Below are 22,537 nucleotides of genomic sequence, written 5' to 3' on the forward strand. Positions count from 1 at the left end.
ACTTTTCTATGACGGCAGTACTTCAGGCAAGGCTCCCACTGATTCAAGCATCTAGTCCCTGTACAGCAAACATTTCAAAAATCCAACTGCTGCACTATCAACATTGTAATCAATGGAATAAAACAAACAAGCAAATAAAATCCATGACCAACTAGGAACAGAACAAGAAATTCCCAGCACGGAGATACTGGAATGAGAGAAGCAAGCCTAACCTACTAAATTTATGCCTGCCAGGCATCCGTGAAAGCATTTCTCCAGTACTAGCAGCAGTGGTCATAAAAACATTTAGTGTTTATATTGTGCTTCAGAATGCTTGAAGTGCTGAACATATTGCGGCCACCCCTTCAACAAGCCTCTAAGGTAAGTCAGGATTTCCAACCTCACATTATGGTGGGAGGATGAGGGCCAGAGATTTGACCAAAGATAACTTGTGCCTTTCTAATTCAGCCTTAATCCATCTGGTGAGCTCCAGGATGTTTTGGACTGCAAGTCCCATCATCAGCCCCTGCCAACACGGCTGGGGGTCACGGTTGCCGTGGGCTGGAGGGCACCAGGTTGGGGAAGGCCAGTCTCTTGGCCACTCTAATAACTCTAACAATGTGCTATTGTCATTACAGGTGCCATTCAGGTATGTAATATATTAAATACATACATACTTTCCTTTCTTATTGCAAAACATCCTGTGGAAGAGGTTTTACTTTTAACTTCAGAATAAGCTGCTGCTTCCTTGAGAAAACTATGCGTAAGTTCCAGTAACAACGGGCATCACAGCAAACTTTAAGAATGAGACCTTGCTAAAACTGTGACAGAAGGACTGCAGTCTGCTTCTCCTGGGTGAGGCAGGCACAGCTCCCCCCCCCCCAACAGATTAGATGCAGATGATAACGTGTGTTTGGGGCAGGGATGAGAAAGGGCACCTGCAAGCAAGCTTGAAAGGGAGCAGAATGTGAGCCGCTGATTGGTGGAACAGAGCAATTAGTGGAAGGTGTAGAACCATTGATATAGTTAGTGCAAGCTGTGGAGCTGGCATTTGTGAGCTGGGGCTGCCGGTAGCAGGGGCTTCCTCTACTCTCTGATTATGTGGGCTTTCTGGCTGCAGCTGATTTTTTGCTGTTTGTGGCAGCTGTGCATAGGTAAGTCACTGGAATCAGGAGTTGTGCTTGCTTTAACCTGTTCCCTAATACTGTTTATGCTACACAACTGGGCTGAAAGGTTCTTCATGGAAACTCCTCCCTGCAGGAGAAAATTTCTTTTTCTGGGATTCAAAGTAGAAGACTCTTCCTTCTTTATTTTTAGGAAATACTTTTCAGACATGGCACTCTAATGTAATCTTAAGCATATAAGATTGCATTGGAAGCAAGCCCATTAAGTTCAATGGAACTTGCTTTCAAGTGTGCATGTCTGGTACTGACAATTTCCCCTTTGTTTCAAAAAGTAACCCGAGTGCCTTGATTGCTCCTCACTACAAGGTCCCAGAGCATCAAGCGCCTTAAAGGGGGACCATAATAGAGCAACTTGGTCAGTGTTAATCTCTCTGCCGCACTGTATGTGCTGCTGTATTGAGTGGAATTATTATTACATATCCAATATTTTATAATAGTCTTCGTAAACTCAAAAGATACTAAAATAGATACAATATACTTGGGTAAGCCAATATCTGTTTAAATTTCATTACTCTTCCTTCCACATGGTTTATTAATTAACACATAGATGTTAAGAGTCATTTTTCATAGCTGTGTGTTGTTGACAATTCAAGTCTTGCATCACTAATCATATTTGCCCGTGGCTTTGAACAACGTAACACCAATTGCGTTAATTCTGGCCTTGAATGTTTGTACAACTAAGTACCACAACAATTATTAGCAGCATAAGCTGTTGCAGCAACGTCTCCTAGTGGTTATGCTCTTCAGTTCAGCATCAAGAGTGCAAAGCAGAGGAGGGTATCATTTTCTCTGTTAAGGGAGAAACTTTTGCCAATATCCTGAAAATCACCTGGAGACCTAACTCTCAAACATCTGTGGATAGCAACAACTAAAGAGCTTTCTCCCCTGCTCCCTCCCAAATAGGTTGCTGGGGGGAAATATCTGAAGGGGACTGGAAAATGAGGCACAGATTTTTGTGTGAAATGGCTTGTTGGCTGGTCATGGGACCAATTGCAAATCCCTAGGCTCAATCTGTTTGTTATGCTCACCTAGTTGGTGGACCTTGGGATTCTAATAAAATCAAAGTAGATCCTACAAATCTAAAAGCCTGGCCACCTCTGCAATAAAAACATAGAAAGGGCTTGTTTGCCTGTGATTTTTATAGGCAAAATCTTTAGAATAAGCAGACCCTGTCGATGTTCTGCACTACTAACATATAGCAGCCATCTTCTTATCTGGTTCATGAATTGGTTGCTGGGGGGGGCCTGTAAATTTGCATAGGATTGGGTATTTACTGGTGGCAGCTGCTGGTTTGGAAGTGCTAAAGATGACCAAAGATCAATGTAATAACTGTTAAAGGAACAGGAACATATCACCTATGGGCACAGTGTGCTGCAGTTGTAATGTCCCTGACCTCTGTAACTTAGGATGTAGTTAGCTTGCTGTTTGTGGAAATGGAAAGGAGAACCACTCTCTTTTCTGTGTTAAAGGCAGAAAGAAGCTTAGCGCAGGTGATAGTGCTTGTGAATATTCAAATCACTTCACATATGTTTTGTAATCCTTACATAACTCCTGTAAAGCAGATTAGTATTGTCATCCAAATACTGCAGATGGGACAGTGACAGACTAATTTAAGGCTGTGCTATATTTTGTTAAATATATAGACTATATATAGACTATACAGTGTTTGTTAAAGTCTATACCACTCACACACTGGTTTGCAAGCACATTTAAGTCCCAAACAAATCCCTGAATCTGGTCAGTTTAAAATAATTAAAACAATAAATCAAATTATAAAGTAAAAACAAAACTAGCAAAGCAGAGTAAACCAGCAAAACATAATTTTTAAATGGCATAAAACCAGCTAGTGAATTATTTGATGCAAGAGTCTAAGAAAGAGTCTAAGAGTCTAAGAAAGAAAGCAAATGACCACATCCATTGTAATTTGAACAGCCTGTGAAAAAATAAAGGTCTTCACCTGGTTCCTCAAAAGACCACAGTGAGTGTGCAGGTGTGCGTCTCGTGGGAGAGCATTCCACTCATGGGGCACCAGCAAGGCCCCCTCCTTTGTTAGGCAGCAGGTAGAAACGGAGAAGTTCCTATAGAGGTAAGAAACTGACTGGAGAATCTCCTTGCTTCTAACTCAGCCACTTAGGCTGTGGCAAAATGCATCCTCACGGGTGTCATTCCCTTAGTCTTGAAAGCATCAGGCATGGGTCTTCAACTGGTGGGTCAGGACCCACTGCCGAGTCACCGTCTGCTCTGATGTGGGTTGCCATAGCAGCACTGCCACCCTAAAAATATATGGTTTTAAAGTAGAAGTGGGGTGCATGCTTGGGCTAAAAAAAAGAACAGAAAGGTTCAAGACAGACACATGCCAACATTACGAGACTATATATACCCCTCTCCCTAAGTTCAAAGAGTACAACAGCTTCTTGTTTGAGCCTGGGAGGCTGAGTGATTAACTGTTCCAAAGTTAATAGCAAGTAATTTTTCTTCTTATTCTAGAAGGCCAGACTCTGGGACCACAAATTGCAAACCCCAAATTTGCCACAAACAATCCCACCCTCACAACAGTTGCTTTAGAGAAGCCCTTCTGTGTGTTTGATGGCTCGATGTTGAAAGGAGCAGCCTATGAAGTATACCTGTATGTCATGAAGGACTCTGGTAAGTGGGTGCTTATTGTGTCTTTCCTTGATCAAGGGGGGTCCCCAAAAGCTGATATTATATTGTTTGGAACTGGAGTAAACCTGTCCCTGTCACAGGCTCCTAGACAGAACCAATTACAGATAGCAGTTTCCACTTGGATGGCCAAGTTTGGAATGGGGAGCGGGGAATGGGTAGACAGGCATTTGGGCAAATGGCCACTGGCTATTCTCCTGCAAAGACACAAGAAAAAAACACTGCTAACAGTTACTTAAATAAATAAGCTGATAGTTCTGGTGAATGCCATGTACAAACTGTCATGTAAACTTTTTCCATGTGTCCATTTCTGCTGCAGCAAGTACGTCAGGTTCCTTTGTTATGGACAATAGTAGTAAACCTCTCGATGCTACTTTCCAACAAACCAGCGGAGGACAAAGTGGGCCTTACAAAGCTGCGGTCTTTAATGTTCCAAACTGTGCGTCGCTTCCCAAGCTGTCTGATGCTGCGGACGCCACCAAATCACCTGCCATCCTGTCTCAGTATCTGGTCAGAGTTGGTGATGATGCCACTTGTTTGTATGACCCAAATTTTCTAGATGCTTGTAATCCGCCTCTCTCCCAAGACACAGCCTACAGGTATGCATTTCTCCCAAGAAAGTTTTTAAAACGTAAGTGCTCAGGGTAATCTGAAAGGGACAGAACACCCGCTACCCAATTGAATGGTGGCATAGTTATAAGTCTTCCTGGAATTAAGATCAGCATGCAAATCCTTCTCCAGGTGTTCCCATAAAGTGAAATTGGGTGGTTGATGGTTGGAGGGGGAGGTTGAGACTCCTCAGTGTAGTGCCCAGCTTGGAAATTGAGCTTTTTCAGGAAGCCAGTTAGAAAACATTTGCTGAGGCTTTTGGTGGCTTTTATTCTTATTGTCTTGCTTTTGCTTCTTTTAATTTGGTTGGTTTAAAGTATTCTACAGAGATTCCAGGGCAGTAAAAATTCAATATAATCTCTTAAGTGCAGCAGTAGAAATAAGGTAATGAACTACAAGACTATTAAGCAAAACAGAGGTCATAAAACCAATGTCTTGGCCAATGCTGAAAAGACTGAGAAACATCAGTGCCTCCCTGGGGAGGGAATTCCAAAGCTGGGGCGCCACCATAGAAAAGGCCCCCTCTCCTCTGCAAACCTCTTTTGCTCCCAAGTCAGCAGTATTGTTCCTGCTGCTGCTTTATGTTTGTACAAGCTGCTTTTAAATACTCAAAACAGCGTACAAATTTAAAATAAGCCAGCTGACCTGCACTTAGCTGTGCCTGCAGCAAGTCTCTTCCCAAGGACTCTGGAGCCTCACTGCAGTCCCTTGGCAGCACTCTGAGTCTCTTGCCATAGCCTGAGGTAGATCAGCAAAACATGCGTACAGTATGCGCCAAGACTCCAAAGCAGATTTAATAGGTTGGCTTCATTCAGAATACTCCTTGCAAAATGTAGGGAGGGCTACAGCACCCAGCAGAAACGCTCTGCTTTTAGAGGCCTTTTTTAAAAAATTGAGTTGCATTCAGGAAGCAGGATCAGGAGAGTTCCCTCTTCCACTGTCCACATGCTTAGTATACTAATCCTAGATTAAATATTCAGTAGAGACCAAAGTGTCGGAATTTGGGTCTCCGCCACAAACAGCTGCAAAGCCGTCATGGAAGGGCATTGATCTAAAGCAGAAGACAGGAGGAAGGATGCCTATGCAGGCTTCTCCACTTGCCGCTTTATCCCTGCAAGCTCCCTTTGCTCAGCTGGGACTCGGATGTGTTTTCTGGGCGAAGGTGGCTGGGGCAAGGAGGGGGGCGGGGGGGGAGGCAAGAAAGCCTGGGAGGAACCATCTTGAGATCTCTTTCAAGCAGAGATCCAGATTCTCAAGCCAGGCCTTAATAATAAGTCTAGCAGCTCGCCAAGTACCTTAATAGGTTATTGCTTATGCCTGAACTGTAGCCTCCGCTGAGGATTCTGCAGGTAAGAGGCCAGGGCTTTGGTGCGTTAAGATGTTGTCTTCTGTTATCGGAACAGTAAAGCCTTTTCCGCATTCTTGCTACCAGGTTTAAATACGTCCTTGTAGACAGTACAGCAGGTGTCATGAAAGACCAAACTCCCTGGTCTCAACCAATCAAAACCAGAAAGTGTAAGTATTATTATGAGGGGGTTTTTTTGGGGGGGAGTAAACTGTATGCTGAGACCCCTCTAATCCCTGGATCCAGCAAGTATTAAAATTTAACCAAGGCTTCTAATTCTTGGAATAGGCAGGCCAGCTTCCTGCTGAGGTGATAACCTGGGTGATGAGCCATTCAGGGGGACAAAGGAAGGGGCTCTGTGGGAGATGGCAAATGGTAGGTTCAGGTTGTACATATGTGTAAATAAACCACACATCATAAATATTCCACAGTCTCTTCTGACCCTCATTCCAAACGGAAACATGAACCCTGGGTGAGCACCTGCAACCCCTGGAATCTGGCACTGCTCAGAGACTGGGGTGGCATGCAACAGTATGTTTCATGGGAGTGGCATTTCTTGTTTGGCCATCCAGTGTTGTTATACCAAATCCTCCTCTTAAAAGCAGCAAACTACCACTTGCCAAGTGCTCTTTCATTGTAGGGTTGCCACAAGTCTGGAATTTTGTGGACATACCTGGAATACTGCAGTCAGAAGCAGCATCCAGGCAGAAATCGGTTAAATGTCCGGGAAAATCAACAACTTCTGTCCGAATTCTCACTGTTTGAAATATGGCAACCCTACTTCATTGTCCCATCTAAATAGGTTGTGCAGAAGGCTGACATCACTCCACTTCCTCTCCTAGTGAAATGGTCCTCCACCATTGATACCTGGCCAGGTCGCAGAAGTGGTGGGATGATAGTCATAACTTCCATCCTGAGTGTGCTGATGTTCACCCTCGTGGCTGGATTTCTTGCTGCTACTCTTCTGACTGTAACGTGAGTTTCTTTTGTGCTCTGCTTTGTCTCTACCCATTATTAAGGTTCAGATCTAATCAACATCTCCCAATAGAACCCCTTCAGAGCTTCATGCACATGGGAAGGAAACCCAAAGGGTTTTGCTGCAGAAAAATACTGCCCTCGATGTAGCCTTATAGCACCATTAAGAGAGCAGCTCTGGAAGGTGATTGAGGTGGCTTTCTGTTTCAGTTGCCTAAGTGTCGCTTGAGCTATCATGAACTTGTCCTAATCAGTTGGCGTAAATAGGGCTGGCTTGCATATGCCTTAAATTCATCTTGCTTCACATTGTGCTTTTCCGTGAAGTTGGTTTAAAATGTAAGCGAGCTACTGATCCTTCCTTCCTTCCTTCCTTCCTTCCTTCCTTCCTTCCTTCCTTCCTTCCTTCCTTCCTTCCTTCCTTCCTTCTCTCTTTCTTTCCCAGGGCATCAGAAGAGACTCCCACTGAGACGAGATATGAATCCCAAACAACCCAACAGACTTCTCCAAGAGTGCTGGAAACTTCTGAGGCAGAACTAGAAGTTTCTTCCACCCACTAAATATAGTCTTCAAGTCAGAAAAGGTGGCAAACCAGCTGTGGATGTCCTTTCAATGCTCCCAGATGCTTGAATACGAAGTCTGGTTACAAAACTGCACATCTTTAAAAAGCTGTGACCCCGTGTGACTTAAGTGTTGCTTAAGTGTCGCTTGAGCTATCATGAACTTGTCCTAATCAGTTGGCGTAAATAGGGCATAGGACAGGAATATTCATGAACTTATCTCCAATTCTCAAGCAGCGATGAACTTAAATATATGGCTTTTTTAAGTTTAAAAGGGGACCTTTTCTGGGTGGGTAGTCCAAAATAATATTCTAACATTAATTCTAACATTACGGTAATTTAATTAATTAATTCTAACATTAATTTCTTGAATGACTTCTTAACTTTGAGCAATGGGCTCTAAGTCCTGTTACTGAAGTTGGGGGTAGCCCATATGATGTTTTTCAATATTTCTGACTACAACTCCCATCAGCCCCATCCAACACAGCCAGTGGCCAGGGATTATGGGAGTTGTAGTTCTAAACATCTGGAAGACACCAAACTGGCTACCCTGATTTAAGTGATATAGCCTGGGTCATTTAGCATGTGTGGTTTTTATAAAGCAATCATTTGATTTGTGAAAATTGATTGTAGTAGAGTACAAATTTAAACTTCTAAAGGTATCATAATTGATGCTGTATTTAAGTTCCAATTTAAAAGAATAGAATACTGAGTAATTGGAATCAACGTGGCCGAGTGGGGAGGGGAATGGCAGAGGAAACTGGTTACAAATCTGAAAATTGTTGTGGCTGCTTAAGCTTTGTCTTTGGGTGAAACTGAGCAACATTTATACATAGAATTGCATGGGAAACCACATTCCAGAATGCTCATTTGTTTAATGTACATCATGAGATTACTGAAAATCTTCCTGTGCTTCAAACAATAGAGCATTGGAGACCTTGTTCTGACGCGATGCTCCTCTAATAACACAATCTGCGGTGTTTTCACGCAGCAAGAGTTGCTGTTTATGATTTTTGCTGGCCCTGTTGTCAGTCTAATCTACATCAGACCTAATGAAGGGCATCCCAAAAAAGTTTTTTGTTGACTTGGCTGAGGGATGGGGAGTTTGTGGCCTCCAACTCGACTTGGATTCCAGCTCCCATCAGTCCCAGGCAGTGTAGACAATGGATGGTGGGAGTTGTAGTTTAGCAACAGCTGGTGTAGAGTTGATCACTTGATTTGTAAAGTGATAATGTAACTAAAAATCTCAATCCAGATACTTTAAGCTTAAGCTTTTTTTAAAAAAATAAAATGCTGTTGGCTGATTGCATGATTCAAAAGTGTTGTAAAAACTGAAAGGTACTTTGAAGTTCAGGAGCATGAGTATCCAAGCTGTGAAGCCGGGAGCTGAAGAATGGGTGAAACGCTGCTTGAACAGAGTTTAACGGTGCTCCTTAGTTGTAACTTGCCCAGTCCCCAGTCACTTTTCTTCCTTGTGTCTTGTTTCAGACTGCAGATGAAGCTATTTGCGCTTATATTTGCCCAATAGCCTGGTTCATATGTACAGTATTGAGAAACTGTCTTTCCCATTATAAGTGAGACTTAGACTCACATGGTTCGCCATTGCAGGAAACTGGCTTAATAAACTTGCTGGGATCTTTGGGCTTGTTCACATTAACCATAGTTGAAGCAACCCACAGCCGTCAGATGTCTTGGGCAACTGGGAACGCTTTAAAATGGGAAGCAGAAGCTTTACATTTCCTCCTTTCAGGTGTGCAGGCCTATAGCTCTTAAGTATTCGATCCTATGTTGTCCATTATGAGAAGAAATGTAACTTGGTTCTTTATGGTATGTTGCACTTCCAAGTTAAATGAACAGAAATGTGTGTAATTTTTTGAGAATAAACAATCCAGAGGAACGCATTGTGTTTCCTGCCCACAACTTGCCTTGAAGAAGTCAAAAGCTCTGCATGTTTCAGTGGATCTCTCCTCTCCTCTCAGCTGTGTTTGCCATTCACAGAGCTTTACTCCCTCGTGGTCAATTTGATATTATCATGGGCTCTGCCCAGGGGGCTGTGGAAAGGACCTTGCTATTCAGATGGCAGTTGAGGACTGCATTACAAATGCATGCTGAAAACTGAAAACTAACACAGCAGGCGCAGGGAAGGGCTAGGCTTGAACTCCTGGATTTCTCCTGCTAGACAACTGTGGCCTTATTTTACATGGGGGGAGGGTGTTATAATGTCATAATCATGTCAGTTGACTAGCAGGTGGGTTGTCCCCCCACCTGTCAACCTTGGCCCACAATGTGGGAACAGATAAGGATCTGGCCCACTGAGCCAAAACAGAACCCCACCCCTGTGGTAAATCAAGTTTCTCTTGATTTGATTACCACTAGCTTTCTCTAGCCAGTTTGCATGCTCCTCGTGCCATTGAGTTGAGAATGCTCTGGAACATGGGCAAGAACTCAAATATTTGTACTCAAATATGATGTAGTTGAAGATTATAGGTCATCAAAGCATGTAGCTGAACCTGTTTGCAGAGGTCATGAACTTTGAAACAGAATGAAAGGCAGGGACAGTGGTGAAGGGATAGGACTGGACAAGACTGACCTTTCTGCTGCCAGAAACCAGAGCAAAAGAATCTCAAGCTGCAGACACACCATATATTTCACGCACATTTAAAACCGATGGCTTCCGACTCAGAATCCCAGGTTCCCCAAACAATTTCTAGGTTGCAGAAGGCTGTGAAGCTGAGAGGGGTATAAATAACTAGGTCATACTAGGACACATGGCATTCTTAGGTGCCTAGTAGAGGTGGACAAGTTACTGCTGTGGCAAAACAGGGACAAGGTCCAACCCTCTGCAACAAAGAGTAATGCTTCTATGAGATCCATGCTTTGTTCTTGGGAGGAGTTGCTACTTTTTGGAAGACCCCATTAGCACTATTCTTGAGTCAAGGGCTTAGCCACACTTCCTCTTTCCCCTGGGGAAAATTGCTCTTTAGCACTCATTTGGAGCAAATGGCTTGTTGGGTTTTCTGTGGGTTGCAGTTTCTTCCGATTTAGAGCTGAACAGTGGGTTTCCCCTGAGAATAGTTGGTTTTCCAGGTCAGGGGTGGGGCGCAGAGGGTGCTCTTCAGCCTCCGCACTCATCCAGCCCTCACCGCTGACAGGCAGGCACTTGTGAGCTGGGCAAGGTGGGACATGGAGGGTGAAGAACCTCCTCTGCGCTCACCCAACCCTCTCTGCCACAGCCCAGCAGGGCGCTATGGGGATCTCTTGGGGTGGGGGGGCTGGTTTGCACCTCCCATATTGTGTGCCCGGGGTCACGGCCCCCCTGGCTCCCCCACACTTCACCCCTGGGAGTGGGGCAAGGAGAAAACTGCTCAGCCCCATGCTTTCTAGGCACAGGACAAGCGGAAGTGAGGATGAGCCCAAATACAACAGAAAAAATACAAACCTGCAGATCTATCCAATTCCCAAAGACTACATATGCTGTTTTTGCATGGAAGGGTACATTTACAGTAGAAAGTTAACTTTTTAAAAAAATGGAAATGATAATAATTTTATTAGTTTATTAATTGCTTTTTACATAAGTCTCAAAGTGATTTACAATAAAAATAACTAAAATAGGTTCAAAGGAAATACAGAAAAAACGAAAGATCAGTTTTAAAACAATAGAAAATGAACATCGAAGGCAGAGATGAGTACGTAGGTGAGTTTTCCATCCAGCTGGAAAAGCTTGTTGAAACAAAAATGTCTTCAGTTGTATCTTAAAATTATGAAGCCCAAAAAACAGGGGCAGCCACAGCCCTCTTCTAAGTTGCTGTAGCGCAGGCTGCTTGGCATTAAGGACTCTCCTGCTGAATGCCCTGAGCTACCAGAGATGGAAGGAGGAAGGTGGTCTCTCAAGTTACCTTGATCACACAATGTGTATGTTATTTATTTTCTGCAGTCTACCCCACATTAACATTAACTCCAGGCACAGACAGATGACTTTGGAACCTCTCACACACTAACAAGTTGGTTTTTTTAAATCTCTGAAGCTGTATGTAATTGTTAAATATTACCATGGGTATGCTCCTGATATTCTTCTGAAAGAATGGACTCCATTAGGAATATAAAAAGAAAACTATCTTGTTTCAGCCCAGTTCTCATATTTTTTTTTAACATTCCTGTGCTTTTATAGGTAAGTATGCAGTTCCCAATACGTTAAGGACTGTGTTCTTGCATAAGTGCCCAGCACACCTTGCTCCCCTGTCTTGCTTGTGCAGCACCTGATTATCTTGTTTTCCTTGTTTTTCTGGCCCATTTCATGCTTACAAAAGAATGGGCTGCCCATCCACACCACCCGCCCCCCACCCGGCCAAAGCAGAAAACTTGCAGTTCGATCAACTGTCCTTTCAGTTGGCCACTTAGTTAAGTCTTGGCTGTACAACATGAAGCTGAGTTTGCTCTTGTGTTTGCTTGGCAGTTTGGGATCTGGATGGGCTGTTCTAGTGGAAGACCTGGAAAAAATCAGTAAGTATTACCTTCTAGCTTGAGCAGGAATAGGTTGCCAAAGCGTTGAAGTGTAGAGCTTGGTCTGGATGGACAGGAACATAAAGCCCACTGTCATCTCAGTACATAAATTTATATTGATGAAGTTCCATATGTTTGGGTGATGTTTTACGGCAAATAACTGTTCATATTAAATAACAGTTTATGTTCTACACTACACATATGATTTGCTTGCAAAATATTTAATCCATAATCTTTTTCTCATCATGACCTGATTCTGCTGATACTTTCAGACTTTCTCTTCCACTGTTATTGTTGTTTTCTTCCCTTGGGAGAGTCTTGTGCCTTTAAAAGCTGTGTGACAAGTAAAAAATCAGATACTTAAGCTTTCCCCATTATTACAACTGGATGCCCCCAAAGAGTTGAATTTCTGCTTCTGACGCAGATGTTAAAAGCATAATAACTTTGCTTCAATATTTTTTTCTTGGCAACCTTACAATAAATCAATCCTTGTCATAAAGAAATTTACTTTTATGTACAGTTCCAAGCAGCACTTCAGAAAACAAAGAATCACAACTAATAATTCAGTGGAGTTGCATTGTATATGTCTGAGAAAGAACTGAAACCTTCAAGGCTATAACTGATTATTGCCGAGAAATGACAAATGACTAGAAAGCCTCATGACATGAGTAGAAAGCTAGAAAGGACATCTGTATGTTAAAGCAATAATGGATAAATTATTTTGTTTGTGATATATTTTCAGAGATATAAATAGAGCAACGTAAGATACATTTCATATGAAGCTGTTAGGGAAGAAACCAAATAAGCTTTATGTTCCCTGTCACTGTTTGTAGAACTACATCAGAGAAGCTACAATGTTAACAACATCATATTTCAATTATTCTTGCAATGCTGTATGCAAAACATGTTACGCTGCTGCTGTAATGCTCTCTTCAGAAAGGAAGCAGCGGATGGGCCTGGATGGCTAAAGGGCAAACATGCTGATGGGCAGCTAATGAGTTTTTCAGGTTATTGTTTTTAGGTTGTTTGCTGAGATTAAAAAACACATTTGAATAGAGATGGATTATTATGATAAACTGATAGGGTGAAAAGCTTCCTTCTTCTCTGTGTCCAAAGTAGGGTTACTGCCTTTTTGACTGGCCCTCCACCTGTGCAGACTAAAGTTTGATGTTTCCTTGCCTTACGCCAGCACCTCAGATCTGTCTCTCTGGCCCTTGGGACTCTCCCTGGCTTGTGTCCCTCCTCAGCCACCCCCCCCCTCTCAAAAGGCCTCATCCCTCAAGGACTCTGCTTCAAACTCTACTTCAGTGTTTTTGCCTGCCTGTAAGGTCTCCTCGGAGTATGGCAACATTCACATTCAGGGGTCACTTTTGCCCCTGGCCCTGCCTACCATGAATGTGGCCTCCAGAAGCCTCTCTGGAAGAGAATGTGGCCTCTGGCGGGAAAACATTCCCTACTCCTGACCTATATACACTGAAGACCTCCAGTTCTTTGAAACTCCACCCCCATTTGTGCTTCTGTCTGTCTGTCTGTCTGTCTGTCTGTCTGTCTGTCTGTCTATCTATCTATCTATCATCTATCTATCTTTTTTGGAGGGCATAATCCTTCTAGCTATCTTTGAGTCTTAAACGAGTTCTTTTTCACTAGAGAGCAGTTTAGTCTTCAGTAGCATAATTCTTTCATAGAGAAATTTTTTTTTCTCTCATAGAGAAAAAATTCAAACCACTTAGAGAAGGCAGCTCAACTGAAGGAATTAGTCTTCTTTTATTACTTAGAACCATGTGTGTGCAGTTTCTCATCACTTGAGAATGGCAGCTAAACTGAGCTGGTTCTACCCAAAAGCCCTGCCTTTGAAATAAGCTGAAACCTGGCTGATGGTTCATTCAGACACAGCTGTCACGATTCAGGGCTGTGCTCATGAAGTGATGGACCTGCATGCCTGTGCCAGCCCATTTCAGCATCTCACTGGGCCTGTAATTTGAAACAGCACAACACATTCAGCTATTGAATATTGTTGAGTGTGTGTGGAGAAAATTTGGCACATGGTATGGCATTCTGCAGCAGCTGCCATCAAGCTTTTGGCACAGGAGCAGCCTATGTCAGTGCTGTGGACTTTCGAACTTTCAGAAGCAGTACCACTGAAAGTTTCACAATAATTCTTGCCCCCTTCTGACTGGGAGGAGATGGAGCTGGTTTAAAAGTAGGAGCCTGCTCTGAACATAGCAATAAATGTCTGTTTATGTCTTTGCCCTTAGTGATGGCTATCTGCAAGTTTGGGGCTGTGATTCAAGCAAAGGCACTTTGAAAAGTGCACTTTATTCAATTGGCAGGGTTTGTGATAAATTAGCTATCCCATGGAACAAGACCATGATGTTACTTTTCATTTTGTTTTTCAGCACTGGATTTTTTCCCTAACAACAGCATGCTTTTAACAACCTACATGAGCACCTACTTTCTTGTCAATATCCCAAAGTGTGTTACCACCGCAAAGTTTACTCCAGCCACAGTGAGAATAGCTGTAGCTCAGCTTCCTGACTCATCCACTTTGCCAGGTATGGGATTTGTGTGTGTGTGTGTGTGTGTGTGCATGTAACATTTGATGCAGCCGTGCAGGAATGAGCGGGATCCTGTCTGAGAGATTTTGTTACTCTAATCCAGATATGGAGAACTGTGACCCTCTAGATCTTGTTGGGCTCCACTTCCTATCAGCCCCAGTAGACAGGAATGATGGGCATTATAGTTCAACAACATTTGGAAGGCCAAAGGGTAGCCCCCCTTGGTCTAATAATTGTTTCCCTTCTATTAAAAGTCTCTCATGTTTCTCCAGAGGACAAACCTCAGCATCTACTTTGAGCAGAAGTCAGTAGCTGAGGGGATGGTCTGTTGCGGCTGTCTTCCAGAAGTGATGAACCTGCGGCTGTGTGAATTTTAAAAACTTATTTCCACATAGCTCCCATGCAACCCACCTCAAGGGCATTTAAATGCCGAGTGCCTGAAACATAGGGAAAAACATTAACATTCATATCCATTTATATCCCAAGTGCTCAGTATACGATTTTCAAAACCAGGTTTTAAAACTGCAGTCCAGCCTGAGAAAGGTTAAAATAACAAGAGTCACCAGCAGATGTGACCTGAGGGGGGGCAGATGTTTTCCTTATCCTTCATACATCAGTCTGGTGGCACCACACAGACAAGCAAAACTTGCTGATCAAGAACTGAAGATAAAAACTACAGCATTTCTGTTCCACGTTTTACTTCATTCCTTTTCCATTAATGTACGTCTCAGCTGGACTTTCCAGTCCCAATCCCTCTTGCTTTGAAATGGCCAACAGAATACTCGGACAATTTTTCAGGGACTCCTTCATAACGTAGAGAATTAGCGACTGAGTACTGTAATCTTTTTCTCTTTTCCTTATCTGGACACGCAATAAGAGTGCTTGAGGAAAGAAAAATACAAAATATTTTATGCTTCCTTATCTGTCCATCTCACAATATTAAAACTGTAAATGAGAACGTTTTTCTGTCATTTAGCCAAGCTGTATACTTGAGCAATGGAACCTGGGGAAATGATGGGCTCTTTGCTACTGGAAAGGGCTCCCCAAGGATGTTATGCTATGCTGTGGCGTATTTATGTACAGTATTTTGACCCAAAGGCACCCAAAGCGGTAACCAGCATAACAGTACAGAGTGGGAGGGTGGGGAGTACAATAAATACAACTGGGTTTGACGGTTGGCCTGTAATACAAAGAAAGATGGTCATATATCCAGGAAAATGAATAGGTTCTGAGTCACGTTTTAGTCCCCCTAAGCTCTTGGGCCATGTTGTTCTGTTTGCTTGGATTTACAGATATAGAGGGACACAGAGAGAGGTGCACACAATCATTCCCCCTCCATTAAGCTGAAGAATTTAGCAGAATGATGAGTCTAGTCTTCTCTCTACTTTCTTGGCTTTATATAATCCTTGAAATGTCTTTACCTGGCACTACTTTGGATGACAAGAATTTGGAGCTCATGATAGCTAGTGCCTGTCCCTCAAGTGTCCCATTTTAAGCGGGACATACCAGATCACAGAAGCCAATCCCAGCTTCTGTTTGGATCCTGGAAGCACTGGCGGAGGAAGAGGAGGGCGGGGGGAGCGCACCCCCCTGGCAGCTCCATCCTGCTGGGGTGCCATCGTGGCTGACCCCCCGCTAGGTGCCACGCCCCAGTAGGTGGTATGCCATGCCCCGAGGACACATGCCATGCCCCCGCCTGCTCTCCGCCCCCTGGTACCGGAGCATGAAGCTCTGCCACTGCCCGGAAGGTCCTGTTTTTTCATCTGGTGTGAGTCCAGAGTGCTGGACCAAAAGATGCTCACTCTGGTGCAAGTCAGCAGGGCTGTGCCACCTCTGGTGTGATCCTGCTAACGAGTGCCAGAGTGCCGGAACAGAAGAAGGTGCGTCCCTCCTGATGTCCCAATTTTGGGAACAAAAATTTGGAGGGTATGGAAATAGCATGTAGTGTTTTTTCTCATTTCTACCAGCGCAGGCTTGCAAGAAGAAGGGGTTTCATTTTTCAGTGATCCATTTTTGAAAAAGGAAAGAGAGAGGCCCCTCAAATAGAGAAATCCAGCATGTCAAGAAGGCGGCTGGGCTAGCATTTTATGCATGCATCTTGGTTGCATCTCAAAGATGCAATCCCTCACCTGCCATCTGAACAGGTGCCATCCGAGAAGAGCTGTAACATTTTCTGTTTCTAAATGCTGAAATGACTCTTTGTGCTGTACTGATGAACTATATTTGTGATTATCATATTATGGGCTGTTCTTCATCTTTTGAAGGTGTGACAGATACTGATCAGATTGAAAATCTCCGCAAGACACCTCAAGCCACTCTTTATTTTGCTGGGGAATTCAAGAGTGTCTCCTGTGAAGTAGCTAGGGACATTGTGGTACTGGATTTAGATAACAGCCAATATGAGCTCATGACAGTCGTAGGCTACCAGGTGGGATCAGAATTTTGCCGTCAAACTAAAGGTCCCTTCTGCAATCAAGCCCTCAAGCCATCCACATTTTATAGGTAACTATGAACACTGAAATATATGCACCTCTGACTTTTTAAAAATAATGTATATTTTATTTACAGACCATGCACTAATTTTAGAGGCTAAACATTTTTACTTTTCAGATGGTTACTGGTTATGTCTGAATTCTCCTCCGTATATACACATGGAGAATTAGCATGATGATGGGGCAAAAGCTAGGCTCCCCTGGTATCTAGTTTTTTTTTTACATGGAAGAAATCTTTTTATAGGGAGAAGAGTTTTAGTACAATCTGGAGTGGCATAGTCCAACATAGGTTTACCACTTAAATAAAATTGGGCTGCATTCTACCAGGGTTTCCAGGAATGGTGTAAAAAGCTTTCTTGTTCCATTAGAATGCTTGTGGGGTAGGAGAAACTCCCCATCCTTTGCTTACCTATTAACGATAGATCTTTTGGGTTTAACTAGTACCCTACAGTATAAAATAGTAGAAGAGACAGGTTGAACCAGGTAAGTGATTTTGGTTGTTATCAATAACTTTATTATGTGTGCACACTTTTAATTATGGCCATTTTTTGCACACCACCTGCATTTATTTTCCAATATAAAAGCAAAAGTACATAGTACCAGTATTCTAAAAAGGCAACATTCCCCCCCCCCAGGGCAATACCAAATTTTAATAATAGAAGCTAAGACTATGGATTCAGGATGGTGTGTCCAGCATTCCTATTTAACATGTTAAAACGTGGGGCAAAGACTACAATGAGATTGGCTCCAGTTCTATTTTCATATTTGATATTTTAAAGTGCATATGAATTTTCCCTGGCCTTTTAATCTCTGTTTTCTAGGGTCAACTTCTTTTTCTTGGATGGCAAGTCTACAATAAGAGCTCATACAGATTGGTCAACAGCAATACAGACCAAAAATGGTGAGTTTCAGAAATGAATAGATATATCCTAGAATGTAACACATTGCCCAGTTAAAAAATATCTGTGCTGTTAAGGACAGATATGGTAGCAGAAAATATTCACCTACTTGGTATGTGAAAGATTTTGAATCTGGGTTTTCCACTGCTCGTAACCTAAGTGACCATTGATGTATGGATGCCACCCACTGTGTGAAAATAAAAATAGATACACTTGTGAGTTGTGAACAAGTGGAACCTTAAAGTCTAACCACTTTTATTATGGCAATAGATTCCATACACTAGAGTCCACTTCACAGGTGCACATGTAGGCCAGACTAAAAATTCTTAGACTATGCCACAATACACTTTGCTTCCCCCACCACCCAAAAAACTAACACAACTTTGGAACAACTTTGCTGGGGTTAGTTTTTTCTGATATGGAGAAGTTGGTACTTGTCCTCCTGACCTCTAGTTCTCTATGTGGAAGGAATGTTCTTTCTGTAGGAATGAGTGTTCAGTCACGTGGGACCACTCTGACACTCTGTTGATTCAATAGGAATATGTTGTGTGTAGATTCGTGTTATACAAGTCCTGCCTGAATACCTCAGTGCAATATTTTTAGTTGTTATACATAAGTATAAAGTACTTCCTTAGTAGGGATATAAAATGGACTTTGAGCATTTATAAATGGACTTTGACCGAATCTGTCTTGATTGCTTTAATTCATGGGTAGGCAAACTAAGGCCCGGGGGCCGGATTCGGCCCAATCGCCTTCTCAATCCGGCCCGTGGATGGTCCGGGAATCAGCTTGTTTTTACATGAGTAGAATGTGTCCTTTTATTTAAAATGCATCTCTGGGTTATTTGTGGGGCATAGGAATTCGTTCATTCCCTCCCCCCCCCAAAATATAGTCTGGCCCCCCACAAGATCTGAGGGACAGTGGACCAGCCCCCTGCTGAAAAAATTTGCTGACCCCTGTGTTTAATTCTTGAACCCGTTTTCCTTTTGCATTCCAGTGACAAACTATGAAACTGCTGATGTGATGTTTGAGCGAGCCGGAGGAATGATAGTAATCACCATTCTGGTCTCAGTTGGTGGGGCTGTCCTAGTGGTGGCCTTAATTGTAGCAGTAGCTCTTTCAAATAAGAAATAGCAAGCAGGCAACTCAGTACTTCCTTTCTTCTGGAACAGCTGCAACAACAGATATGAATCAACTGCAGGATTTTTCCAGAGAATCAAAGAATGTACTTTAGTAACATGTTTTCAGTCAAAGAACAAGCATTCTGAAGAACGAGAGTATCTTAAAAATGTTTTGGGTTGTTGTTGCTTTTTTGGTAGAATTTAACCTACAATGACTGCAGAATTTATGCTGTTTATGTGGCCTCTTCCCACAGTATGTTTTTAAAGTCTATATATCTGAAAATGAGATTGTGGTTCCCTGTATGTTCATTGGTGACAAACCTTTGTTGTTGCCACATAATGTATGAAATGCTGCTTAGATGAGACTGAATCATAATAACAATTTCAATGTCTTTAGCGTGGGGAATGGAAGTTCCAGAGAATTAAGAGGAGGGGAAACTCTTAAAGTGACACCTTTAACTAGACCAACTTCTACAAAGGTGCATATGCAAATTTTAATGCTTTATTCTTCATTATTCCTGCCTGCTTAAAAAGAATACATCTGCAAAACCCAAAGGTTGGTGGACTTTGGTCCAATAAGGCAGCTTGCTATTTTCACATTTATACAAGTGCACTTTTGGACAGGCTTGATCTACTTTCTGTGCTCTGTTACTATAAAATAAAAATGATCAAACGTTGTACAGTCCTAAATGCTCCAATGTCATGTAATACAAAACGACACTCACAAAAACGCTTTTGTAATCATTGTGTCCAAATTGAAGAAATGATAAATTGTTAATCTTTGTGTCTTCTTTGTCTTTTAGTTTCTGATTGTATGCTACAATGCATGCTGGTTTAAAATAAATAATAATAATAATGATGATGATGATGATGATGATGATAAAATAATGACTTAAACCTGTAACACTGTGAGAAAAAAACTGCAGGGTTTATATTGTAAAATCTATGCATATCCATTTAGAAGTAAGCCCCATGGAGTTCAGTCAGGCTCATTCCAAGATTGCAGTTTTAGTCATCCTACTGGCTAAGTGTAGTTTGGGCGATTAGTGTGACAGCCCCATTTAGACCCTTCTGATCCGCTCCCAGGTGTTTGAACCCCTCTTTTTCTAATCCCTTTAACATGTGAACAACTTATTGCGAAGTAGCAATACAGGAGGGTGCACCTTACTTCTTTATTGTTTACTCACATTGTATACAAAATGCTGCTGCCCTCCCAAAAGGAGGACCATGTTGAGCAAAATCGGGTGATGATATTTCCATTGTTCCTCTCAAGACATAAGGTATCAGCCTTAGTATTATCTCATCTCCAAGTACAGCTCACTGCAGCTAGACAGGCAGCTAGAATAAGGAGGAGATTCTATAGCTAAGAGCCAAACTCAGTGTGACATTGGGGATCTGCTACATTTTTAAACAAAGCACCCCTAAAGCTGCTATTTCATAGAATCATTTATTTGTGCATGTGTGTTTTCCCCTATAGGGAAACAACCTGATGGTGTGATTTTAATTGGGAACATGGCACTAGGAAAGGATTAAACTTCTCCCCCAGTAGCACTGTCCCATTTCATTTGCCCCTCTCCCCTTGACTGCTATTGAGGGGTTTTTTAAAAAAAAGAATAGGGAGATCTGATCTCCTCCTGACACTACTTGTACTTTTTAAAAGTCTGGAACAGATTAATCCATTTTGCATTACTTTCTATGGGAAAGCGTGCCTTGGTTTTAGAACGCTTTGGAAGTTGAACAGACTTCCAGAACAGATTAAGTTTGAGAATCAAGGTACCACTATACTTGAAATATGGGAGATATAAATACAGTAATAGCATCAGTGAACATTTTGTTTGTTTAAAGTTTTTAAAAAAACTGTTTCCCTTTTTGATTGTGGTGCCATTCCATTATAAGCAAAGGGGGTACTGGCAGATGGCGCCACCTAGAGTAAGCACAAAATATGGACAAATAATGTGGCAAAAATAAGTTGTGACATTTTGTTCAAGTAAAGTCACAGCAGAGCTCACTGTGTGAGGAAAAGGGTTTATATATTGAAGAGAGACTCCTGAAACACAAGACTTCCATTTCCCCCTCCACTTTCTCTCTTTTCTTTCTTTCTCTTCCTACCGACTCACCTTTTCTTTGTTTTCTTCTTTCCCTTTCTTTGTTGTTTGGTTGTGTAGTGAGGCCCCCGGCCCCCCAGTTCCCTCTGAAATAAACACACAGACACAAATATATTGGGTTAATTGGGATAAAGTAGGCTACAACTTTATTGGTTACAGATGTGAGCGGTTTGGCTTAGGCATTTGGGTGAAGCCAGACTATATCCTGACTCCTGACCGTCTGCAGAAAGTCTCTGAAGGGTCAACCACCGAGAGGGGGAGTCTTATGATATACATCAATTAAGAGCACCCCCAGGGTCACCAATGGGGCCGTGGCAGGGCCCTAGCCCAGGCTTCGGACAGGCTCCACACCCCTGGATCCCTTTAATGGGATACCCTTAACATGGAGGGGCAGGCCAGAGGCAAGAACCACCCCTCCCATGACAAGGCTTACCCAATGCCTAGCCTTACCAAGTTGTGACGATTGCTACAAGGCAGGAGAAAACCAAATGGCTGGTGCCAATTTGCCAAGTGGAAAAATTCCTCCCTGGCCCCCACAACCAGGCGGCCGGCATTAGTCATAGTAAGGCCACAATCAAGGAATGCATAAAAAAGAGGGTGGGCGGGCTGGGAGATCCAACAAGAAGGCGAATAGAGGTTGCCCCTCCCCACACAGCTGCACTGCGGTTTAAACAGCATTGGCCATGCCCCCAGCTAACCCGATTGGTCAGCCAGGGGGCGTGACGTGGCTGGGAGCCCTAATGACGTGGCTGGCATCCCTCTGCCCCCTGCCAGGTCACAGGGAGGTCCCGGCTGCCCGCCCACAACTCCACCACCCCGGGGAAGGGGAGTGGCTTTCTCAGTAGGTCTGGGCTTCAGTCTGGCATGAATGTAAGTAGAATATATAACAAAGTAAAGGCCCCTCCAGTTGTCCTTTTATTGAACATTCCTCATTACAAAACATTTTAACGGTGTGTTCAGGACAATGTCGTAGCTTTAAGAAATATAATAACCATCTTCAAACATCTTAAGGGCTGTCACGTGGAAGGGGGAACATCAGGGACGCGGACTTATAAAAAATATTGGGGGGGGCCCGGGAAAGCTCATGAATAATAAATAAGCTCATGAATATGCAAATAAAGTGGCGCCGCCTCCTCGTGAGCGAATAGGGGAGAGCGTGCTGCGCCTATTAATCAGCTCCAAAGGAAATTGGGTGGAGCTTTTGCTCGGGAGGGAGGGCAGGAGGCATGCAGCCCGCCCCTCCCTGTGCATTTTGGGCTGGGGGAGGGGCGGCGATGGCGCTCTGCTGGAGGGGCGCCGGAGATTATTGGGGGGGCGGAGCCCCCCCAAACGAATTTTTGAGGGGGCTCGGGCCCCCTCAAGCCCCATGGAGTCGGCGCCTATGGGGAACATGCTTGTTTTATCCTGCTCTAGAGGGTAGGACTTGGACCAATGCCTTCCGACTAAACATACGGAATCAAAGGAGATTCTGACTAAACAAGAAAATCTTTCTGACAGTAAGAGCTGTTTGACAGTGGAACTGTCTCCCTCGGGAGGTTGTTAACTCTCCTTCCTC

General features: G+C 43.1%; 2 protein-coding genes across 2 annotated transcripts; both read left to right on the plus strand.

The window, feature by feature from the left end:
- Nucleotides 1-1,051: 1,051 nt before the first annotated feature.
- On the plus strand, nt 1,052-7,598 carry UPK3A (uroplakin 3A). The gene is made up of 7 exons (XM_081912926.1): nt 1,052-1,133; nt 3,651-3,809; nt 4,144-4,423; nt 5,866-5,948; nt 6,621-6,753; nt 7,196-7,451; nt 7,508-7,598. Exons 1-6 carry the CDS (start codon nt 1,079-1,081, stop codon nt 7,308-7,310), a joined length of 825 nt encoding a protein of 274 aa, XP_081769052.1. The 5' UTR covers nt 1,052-1,078; the 3' UTR covers nt 7,311-7,451; nt 7,508-7,598.
- Nucleotides 7,599-11,546: 3,948 nt separating this feature from the next.
- UPK2 (uroplakin 2) lies at nt 11,547-19,623 on the plus strand. Its single transcript, XM_081911476.1, has 5 exons — nt 11,547-11,810; nt 14,207-14,362; nt 16,630-16,867; nt 17,679-17,758; nt 18,754-19,623. The coding sequence occupies exons 1-5, from the start codon at nt 11,729-11,731 to the stop codon at nt 18,888-18,890; spliced, it is 693 nt and encodes a 230-aa protein (XP_081767602.1). The 5' UTR covers nt 11,547-11,728; the 3' UTR covers nt 18,891-19,623.
- Nucleotides 19,624-22,537: the final 2,914 nt, after the last annotated feature.

The sequence above is a fragment of the Podarcis melisellensis genome, assembly GCF_964234715.1.
Source record: "Podarcis melisellensis genome assembly, chromosome: 5".
Classification (NCBI taxonomy): Eukaryota; Metazoa; Chordata; class Lepidosauria; order Squamata; family Lacertidae; genus Podarcis; species Podarcis melisellensis.